General features: G+C 43.5%; 1 protein-coding gene across 1 annotated transcript in view; it reads left to right on the top strand.

Annotated features, from left to right (window-relative positions):
* tmem259 (transmembrane protein 259) overlaps positions 1-6,779 on the top strand; it is an 18,710-nt gene extending 11,931 nt beyond the window's left edge. The window contains exons 6-11 of the mRNA XM_078285618.1: positions 1,415-1,515; positions 3,030-3,087; positions 3,363-3,446; positions 4,510-4,642; positions 4,917-5,016; positions 6,060-6,779. Coding sequence (XP_078141744.1) covers positions 1,415-1,515; positions 3,030-3,087; positions 3,363-3,446; positions 4,510-4,642; positions 4,917-5,016; positions 6,060-6,779 — 1,196 coding nt within the window. The remainder of the gene's footprint in view (positions 1-1,414; positions 1,516-3,029; positions 3,088-3,362; positions 3,447-4,509; positions 4,643-4,916; positions 5,017-6,059) is intronic.
* The last annotated feature ends 3,327 nt before the right edge of the window (positions 6,780-10,106 follow it).

Below are 10,106 nucleotides of genomic sequence, written 5' to 3'. Positions count from 1 at the left end.
TGAACTTGTTAAACTAGTGAACTTGTTAAACTGTTAAACTAGTGAACTTGTTAAACTGTTAAACTAGTGAACTTGTTAAACTAGTGAACTTGTTAAACTGTAAACTTGTTAAACTAGTAAACTTGTTAAACTAGTGAACTTGTTAACTAGTAAACTTGTTAAACTGTAAACTTGTTAAACTAGTAAACTTGTTAAACTAGTGAACTTGTTAAACTGTTAAACTAGTGAACTTGTTAAACTGTTAAACTAGTGAACTTGTTAACTAGTGAACTTGTTAAACTAGTGAACTTGTTAAACTAGTAAACTTGTTAAACTAGTGAACTTGTTAACTAGTGAACTTGTTAAACTGTAAACTTGTTAAACTGTTAAACTGTAAACTTGTTAAACAATAAACTGTTAAACTGTTAAACTAGTGAACTTGTTAAACTAGTGAACTTGTTAAACTAGTGAACTGTTAAACTAGTGAACTGTTAAACTGTTAAACTAGTGAACTGTTAAACTAGTAAACTTGTTAAACTAGTGAACTTGTTAAACTAGTAAACTGTTAAACTAGTGAACTGTTAAACTAGTGAACTTGTTAAACTGTTTATGCACAGTGCTTCACTAGGTTTGTCCTTTGGGGCCTCCGTAGTGCAGCAGCTTTGCTGTGCTTTATTTAAGGTTCAAGGTTCTTTATTGTCATAAGCACAACAAAACAGCAAGATGCAGATAATGTTAGCTAAGAACTTCTTGAGCCTAGAGCTAGCCACAACAATGTCAACAAAGTAAACAAATGCAGTCTACAAACAATGCAGTAATAAGACAGCAGTGCAAAATGTAGAAGAAATGTAAGAAAAATGTAAGTAAGAAATACAAAGTGCCAGAGTATAATAGCAGTATAACATAGAATATATAAATAGAATAAAATAACAGCAAATATATGTACACTTTTCAAAATATATGGGCGTATGAAATATGTGAATGAATGTACAAATGTGTCGTGGTTTCTTTCGCCCTCTAGTGGGCAGAAAATCGCTTATTGCAGCTTTAACAAAAACAGTAATTTACAAAGGCTTTATAAATGTTTGTTTTTTTTCCATTTCTGTTTTATAGGATATTTTACATGAAAGAGAATTTTTTTTTTCCATATAAGCAGTATTTTGTAAATTATAAATTTTTTTTTTACAAATCTCTCTGTAAATGACCAAATCTTAAGTTACTCAGAAAATGCTCTCTGATTTAAGCCTTTGAGGGGAAAAGGTGTTTTATGAAATATTAGCTAATTTGAATATGTCATCAAAATAAGTAGTAAGTAAAGAGGTTTTTGTATTTGTTTCCATATTCAACACATAAACTTTAATGTTGACAGAACCTGTGGAGCCTCAGCAGTCATGTTGGTTGTGATCTCGTTGGGTTCTGACTGTGTTCTCCGCAGGGTTCCTGAGGAACGTGGTTTCTGGAGAACACTACCGGTTCGTCAGCATGTGGATGGCCAGAACCTCCTACCTGGCTGCCTTTGTCATCATGGTCATATTTGTAAGGATTTCACATCTAAATATGGTGTCTGGTTATGAAGTGAACACATTCACACTTCCGTGTCTTCTTTCAGTCTCGTCCACACTGGGAGACAGGCAGAAAAAACTGTTTGAGTTTAATCATTCATGAAAAACAAATGCAGCGGTTGCATTTGTCTTTTCACGGCAGCTGTACTCTTCAGTCCCGGACGAAGTGTGCAGTCTGAAAGTTTCCTCCCATCCACATGTCAAACACCAGCCAAATCCCTCAGGTCACAATGCAGTCAGAACCTGATGTGGGAGTGTTCAGACTGGGCCGGTTCTGAGGTCTGGTGTGACTGGATGGTTAAAGTTGGATTGAAAGACAAATAACAGACTGAGCAGACATAATGAATGTAGGTTTTTCTGTTCAGGCTGTGAGTCGAGTGTCGGGACGGATCCGCCTCAGTCGGGGTGCGAAGCAGGAAGTTTCTTAGTGTGACTGACGAGCCTCAGAGCAGCAGAACAATTGAGACATCAGCAGGGAGTTTAGTTTCTACATTTGGGATCTTTGCATTAATACTTAAAGACCCTGGCCATATCTAGTAGAGATGGGACGATATTTGGAAATTCAGTATATCGCAATACAAAAATATGTCAGTCCGTCTGCTGTGTCAGGAACATGAATGGTGATATCAGCTCCATGTTATTCTGCTGTCAGGAACATGAATGGTGATATCAGCTCCATGTTATTCTGCTGTCAGGAACATGAATGGTGATATCAGCTCCATGTTATTCTGCTGTCAGGAACATGAATGGTGATATCAGCTCCATGTTATTCTGCTGTCAGGAACATGAATGGTGATATCAGCTCCATGTTATTCTGCTGTCAGGAACATGAATGGTGATATCAGCTCCATGTTATTCTGCTGTCAGGAACATGAATGGTGATATCAGCTCCATGTTATTCTGCTGTAGTAATCACTAATGAGACTCTTGACCATCACAGTTTCACAAGCTCTCCATCCAAATTATATTATTGTCACTTTGTAATGACATTTTTAAATTGTTGTTTACATTCTAGCGGCCAATGGCATCGCTAGAAAGATTTGAGTCTCAGAAATAAACAGAATTCTGCCCAGTCTGAACTGAACTTTTACTGATCACATCGTATCCTGGCTGTATTGATCCTGAACCCCTTATTGCATCTCAAATCGTATCAGGAGAGAAACAGATCGTCTCATCACTAATATGATGAAGGCAGTGTGTCAGACAGATAATTTATATTTGAGAATGATCAATGAATGCTTTCTTAACCTGGTAGATGTGATTGACTTGTTCCATGGTTTCAAATGAATTAGTTAGAGACAGTCCAAGTGTTTAAATGGAAGACGGCCTTCGTTTGAGCCGAAGCCCTCGGCAGGTCAGACAGCTGATGCTGAACCTCGACCTGAAGTGACGCCAGATTCCACCTGAAGCTGTGCAGTTTGTTAAAATGATAATGTGACCTGTTGTCTTGTGAGGTCAAACTGATGTGTTTTGTGTGTGAACCTGCAGACTCTGTCGGTGTCCATGCTGCTGAGATATTCCCACCACCAGATCTTCGTCTTCATCGGTCAGTTCCTCTGTTTACATTTAGAGTCATTTAACTTTCCTGTCCAGAGAAACCTCCAGCCACCCAGGTCAGCAGTAAAACCAGCTTTACTTCCTAGATCACCAGTGTTACAAGTAACCAGTAGTAAGGAGGTCAAAGGTCAGAGTTCACAGACATAGATGGAACAAATATTCCTGTGTGTCCAGAACGATGAAGATGGCAGAGAAGTGAAGGAAAGACTGAAGGAGAGTTAGATTCCCTCTGTGTGTCCTGACTGTCTGCTCTGTCCTCCTCAGTGGATCTTCTGCAGATGTTGGAGATGAACATGACCATCGCCTTCCCAGCAGCCCCTCTGCTCACCGTCATCCTGGCCCTCGTTGGTAAGACCGGGAATCGTTTATAAACGTTGCAGATCGGGGCTCGAAAGATGCGTACGCCTTTTTCCACGAAAAAGACGTGATTTATAAAAACCAGATTTGACGGGAGAATGTTTGTTCCTCTACGGAAACTTTGAGCCGTGTGTTCGCACATTTTGGCCTCACTGAGAAACAGAGACTCTGATGGTAAAGCAGCGAAATAAAATAAAATGTTCTAATGACATTTCAATCAACTCTTTATGCTCCATATCAGATTCCACAGACTAATAATAATATTCCAGAGGAACATCAAGCCTTAATCATTTATTTGTTACTCGAGTCTAAAAACCCAGAAGTTGGAACAGACTGAAGGTGACGGTTGGCCTGACTGTCACCTGCAGCCTGAGTCAGCATCCTGCCACCTGCTGGACAAACAGGGTTACAACATGTTGGGTCAAAAAGACAGGAGGATGAAAAAGTCTAACAGACAGTTTGTATATGACATTTATTCACTTACCTGCGCAGGTACAATGCATAAGAACTTCCAGACAAAATTCAAAGTCTCATTGGACGTTTGCATTCTTTAATTCAAGAGTTCTTTTAAACATGAAGGTTGACAAGAGCAGCTGGTCCAGCAGTCGGTATAGACTTTGTTTTGAAGGTTTTGTTCATTTAATGAAATGTAAACATTCAATATTTTTTTTATTTATATTCATGATGTATTGATGTATTATCCCATCCTGACCAGTTACATCACATTATCCTGATTTTCTAATCTGAACTTGCAGAAACAACATTAAAGCTTGATTTAAAGGTAGGATTGGATCATCAGCATCTATTATCTTTAAAACCTAATGTTTAGATTCTACCAATTACTGAAATCCTATCAGACAAGATTTGAAAATCGAGGCCCAGGTAATGATGTCTTTCCAAAATGGACGGCTAGCGTTGGGGAATAGAAGTCTTCAGTTGTTTCTTGACCGTATTCTGCGATGTGAAGCGTGAGCGTTAGGAAAGTGAATAAGTGCTTAGGAAACCAGAAGCAAAATCCAATCTGTGTCGACCTGATGTCATTTCCTGTCGTCAGGCATGGAGGCCATCATGTCCGAGTTCTTCAACGACACGACCACGGCCTTCTACATCATCCTCATCGTCTGGTTGGCCGATCAGTACGACGCCATCTGCTGCCACACCAACACCAGCAAACGCCATTGGCTGAGGTAAGTCCCGCCCTGCCCCCAAACACCAACACCAGCAAACACCATTGGCTGATTTAAGACCTGGCCACACCCACAACCAAGGAGACTGGAGAAGTTCTGGACAGAACAGAAAACAGAATCGAGGGCTGAAATCATCACCAGGAGTCTTATTCCTCATTAGAGGGAATCTGGATGAAGCTCTTCTCTGGACTTTATTTGGTTCTAATTGTTAGGAAATCATGTTATTTAATGAAAATTCGACTGATTATTGTCTTGCTCTTGTGTTTTTTTCTAGGTTCTTCTATCTATACCACTTTGCCTTCTACGCCTACCACTACCGCTTCAACGGCCAGTACAGCAGCCTGGCCCTGGTCACCTCCTGGCTCTTCATCCAGGTCAGACCCAGACCCAGACCCAGCCCCAGCCCCAGCCCCAGCCCCAGCCCCAGCCCCAGCCCCAGCCCTAACAACATACACTCTATGTTGGACAGGAGTTCCTCCTGTCCATTGACTTCCACAGTAAACAATGTTTAGTAGGTTTAGGAAGGTTTGTCATCCTCACACCAGCTTACTTGTAGGTTACAGCAGTTAGATTCAGAGAAACCGGCAGAAAGAAATAATTTGAGGTATTTATCTGACCTGCTAACATAGTTAGCTAAACATTGTCAACCACTCGTTATAAACTGACTGGTTCCCATCTCTTTTTAGCCCGCAGCAGCAGGAGCTCTAAGCAATGTCTGTCGTTCGGTCGGTCGCTCTGTTCTCCACGTCTGGTCAGAGAGAGACTGCAGACTGTCAGGAGACCAGAGAAACGTTTCCACAAAATGCAGCGTCAAGTCTTAACAAGACTCCGCCCACTCTGAACTCCTCCTCCCTTAGCAACTACAGAACAATTGTTCGCCAACACAGCATCAGTTCCCTGCTATGCAGATGATACGCAGCTGTATCTCTGTCATGCTGGATGAGTTGCGTCCTTTGAGTGACTGTATTTCTGAGATCAATGGCACAAAATGTTCTTCAGTTAAACTTAGATAAGACTGAAATGAATTGGGCCCGAGTTGCCATGAATGAACATGATGATACAAATGACTAACTGACTAACCTGTGATTGTTAGCAGACTTTCGTCCTGCCCGCTCAACAGCGTCTATGGAGAGTGTCTCTAACCATGATAATAACAACTTACTGTGTAACCTGACTCCACGGCCCAGATGGATAAAATAACTATTTATTCCAGCTTTAAAGTGGTCTGTCTTGACTTAATAAGCGCTGTGAGAAATCCTGGTAAAGTTAGACAGTAGAAACTCCGCCAGACTTCGGTCATTCGGGACAGAAAGCTCTATATATGGATTCATGTGTTGAAATGATGAAATCCTTCTTTTCCTGCCGGCGTCAGTTTGTTGTTAGTGACGGCCTGTCGGTCTTCTTCTTCCCTCCGCAGCACTCCATGATCTATTTCTTCCATCACTACGAGCTTCCTGCAATCCTGCAGCAGATCCGGATCCAGGAGATGCTGCTTCAGAACCAGCAGGCGGGCCAGGCCAACCAGACGGCCCTGCAGGACAACCTCAACAACAACAGCGCCCCCGCCGCCCCCCCGGGCCCCGCCGCCGCCCCGGGTCCCGCCGCCCCCCCGGGCCCCGCCGCCCCCCCGGGCCCTCAGACCGAGCCCCAGGCCTCCTCTTCCTCCGCGGCCGGGGGCGAGGTGCGTTCGGAGCTGGACTGGGTGGCCCAGACGGCGGCCATCATCACTGAGGCGCTGTCCTCCTCCGCCCAGCAGGGGGCGGCGGCGCTAGAGAGTGCGGGGGCTGCAGCCGGGGGTCAGAGGTCAGCAGGCTCACCGGCGGCCATCAGCGTGGTGGCCGAGATCCTGATGGGAGGGGGAGGAGGGGGAGGAGGGGGGGAGGGAGGGGGGGAAAGCACAGAGATCAGTCCAAACTTACTTGCAGTAGAAATTAAAACCGTAGGAGGAGCTAGTAGTCTAGCCACGCCCCCTCCTCCCACTCCTCCAATCAGAGGGCCACAAGGAGTGGAGGCGGGGCCTTCAGGAGAAAGCCCCGCCCCTTCACAGACTGACTGCCCCCCCATACAGAGTTCAGCTACAGACTGGGACCCCAGTACAGCCAGTACAGACCACAGCAGCCAACACACACCATCCTGAGTTATCTCAACACTAACACACACACACACAGGTATGCACACACACACACACACACACACACACAGGCATACACAGTAACACACACACACACACAGAAAAAAAGGTGTATTCTCTAGTTGCCCTGTCATCTCATCTGTCAGACTACAGGAAGAGATGAGTAGAGAGGATCTCTCTCTCTCTCTCTCTCTCTCTCTCTCTCTCTCTCTCTCTCTCTCTCTCTCTCTCTCTCTCTCTCTCTCTCTCTGTTTAGTTCTCTGTGCATCAGTCTGTCAGGTTCCTAATGTTTGATAAATGATTGGCTGAACAGAGCAGAGGAGGCGGAGACAGCCGGACCAGACCAACAGATTCAAACTTTACAGTCTGTTAAGTTACTAACAACAAATTTCAACTTTACTAAGTTAGTAAGCAGTTTAGTTTTTCAGTGTCTGGTTAGTCCAGTCCAGGTTCTGGTCTTCTGGTCCAGACTCCTGCTGGTTCTGATCCTCTGGCAGGCTCTGGGTTCTGAGGACCTGAGTGAGAACGACTGGACTGGCGTGTGAAGGTTGGTCTGGGTCGGTGATCAGCTTGGTTATTGTCTGGTTTAGTGTGGAAGCCCCTCACCTGTTGAAAAGCACCATGGGAAATGGAGTTTGTTAACCGTTAGCTGGTGATGGTTCATTGAGTTCAGGTTTGATCTGATCTGCTGGTTTTTATGTTTATGATCAACCAGAAATCTGTTTGGAGCCAAATCTAAAATCTTCAGGACCAGTTTCCCTCTGAGCTGATCGTTTGTTGACATGCGACTAACAATTTATCACTTTGACCAAATAATCAGTCGGCAGGTTTGGTAGTTTTCTCTCTTTGCCGCGGTTTATTTTGGGAGATTTTAAGCACCAGGCTTCAGACAGGAGTTCAATGGTCTCCTAGCAACCGCAGGAGCCACGCCCCATGCTTCCCACAATGCATCTGTTAAGTGTTGCTAGCTAAAACAGAGGACCTACGTGGGGACAGCGCCTCCTGGGTCCAGATCGGCGTTTCACAGATTGAAAATGTAACCGTGTTTTGTTTGTGTGGACGGCAGCGAAGCAGCAGAGCTGACAGCGGGATGAACAGGACGACCGCTTTACTTTGAGAATGCCTTATTCTTTTTCCAAACTGTCTGTAAAGTCCAGAGACTTCAGAGCGGAAGTGGATTTCTCACCCGGAGGATTGTGGGACGCCGGGTCCGGTCGAGGTCACGTGACCCGGAGGAGCGCGGCGGGGCTACGCGGCGGGCGACGCGCCGTTTGGAGGAGCCTGTCCAGGTTGTGCAATATGACTGACTGTCAGTAACTGAATCCAAAGCGCTTGGCGTCAGTCGGTCTTCGTGCCTCTCTGCTGTCTGTGAGGAAGCAGGATGATTGTAGCCTCATTCACTGTAGTTCATCTGAAGCCTGGAGCTCATCCAAACTGTATTTAACTGTTCAGTAAAGCCGGTGCACAAGAAGCTTTCTTTGCACTAAACCTCCTGTCTGTCTCCTTCATTTCTGTCAGAATTGATTTCATATTTAAATCCCACTGATCTGTCAGCTCAGTTTATCAGAAACACCAACAGTGAGCAGCTGCTGCTGTGATGTGAAGTAATGAATAAATAAATGTTTTAATCATCACTATAATATAATTACAGTAGTCTTTGGTTATTTGTAATAAGATCAATTTTGAATAAGTTGTCATGGTAAGTATTTAGGTGACAGAGTTGCTGATTTCTTCACTGAAACCACTGGGTGGCGCTCTAACCTCAGGTTATACTGACAACACGGATCAATACACATTATTGATCCTTCAATACTTTTGAAAGTTTCTTCTTTAATATTAGAGAATTCTATTTAGTTTCAGTGCAGAATAATGTGATGTTGGGACCTGAATGGAATTATGTTCTTCAGCTCGTTAATGTAGTTTACAACAAACTGATTAGTGTGTGGAAGACTTCATTAGTGTTTCTAATTAATAACTAAATGATCTGTCAGCCTCATTTGGTTTATTGAGACTGACAGATTTTACTTTTTTCTTTGATATGTGGTAGAAAAATATATGAAAATAATATCGCCGCAAGCGGCAGTTGCAGGGTCCAAGCTCAATTTGAAAAGACAGACAGACAAAACATTACAGAAGGTAGAAAGACACAAAGATCTGACATGCAGTCACACACCGGCTGTTGTGTTGCCCGTGACTTCTGTCGGTTAACCTTTACAGTTCAACCACGTCGTTATAGTTATTCACAACGGCCAAACTTTCTATTACTTGATCTTGACAACTAATGACTTCAGAAAGGACGAGCCTGGATTTGAACCCACAACCTTCCACATGAAAGGCTGATGCCTTACCTACTGAGCCAAACACCTGTTACAGGTTTACTCAGGAGAAAATAACTAAAGGGAGAAGTAGTGTGATACTGCAGCCTATGATTGACAGATTGACAGTGCTAATCACATTATAGACCACTGTAGTGCTCTCCATTAATGAATAAACAACAGTAAGTCACATGGGCCAGAAAGCCGCTGCTGCACTGATCTCTGTGGGTTTAAAGGTCTGGCCTCGCCCCAATCAGTGATGCCAATCAGGTATTTTGCCTCTTCAGATGATGTCAAACACCTGCTTTGAGTTTTCTACACTCTGATTTTGTGCTGATTTACTTTTCATGAAACTTCAAAATGGTTACAGTTCATCAGGGACTTGAACTCACGACCTTGTGGTCCAGAGAGGGGCCGTATTCACAAAACATTTTAAGGTTAAAAGTAGCTCCCAACTTGCTGATATAGGAGAAAGTCCTAAAAATAATGCGCGTGTCAGTCCTAATTTTAGGACTCCTAAATTTTTGGTCTAAGAGTATTTCACAAAGCGTTTTAGTGCTAAAACCAGCTCCTAAATCTGTGAAAAGTTAGGGGCAGTCAAGAGGACTCTTAAGTCACTAAGACCAAATCACAAACAATCCTGAACTGGCTGCTGCCGGCAATCCGCCTCGTAACCGGGTCAACATTTTAGAAACATTTAATGATACTGAGCTTTTAAAAAGATATCGCCTTAATCGTGAGGGTGTTATGATCACAGTCTCTCTCACCTGAGGCCGTCAGCGCTTTTCACTCTCCTCGGTGGTTCTGGACAGAAGTGGGAAAGCCGCATTCATTTGCAAGCATATATTTTCCCACGCTTCTTTTTTTGGTTTTTGAAGTTATCCCAACTCCAAATTTTCCTTTAATAATGTTCTTCCTTTCATGCACAAGTTGGGCAAGAAGTAAAAGCTGTTCTCTTCCTCCAGTTTGGTTTTGGTTTTCGTCACACGTAGCGCCACACGTCTATCAGCCGAGGTTA

The sequence above is a fragment of the Centroberyx gerrardi genome, chromosome 9 (genome assembly GCF_048128805.1).
Source record: "Centroberyx gerrardi isolate f3 chromosome 9, fCenGer3.hap1.cur.20231027, whole genome shotgun sequence".
In the NCBI taxonomy this organism is placed as follows: domain Eukaryota; kingdom Metazoa; phylum Chordata; class Actinopteri; order Beryciformes; family Berycidae; genus Centroberyx; species Centroberyx gerrardi.
This window is presented reverse-complemented; position numbering and strand designations above follow the sequence as displayed.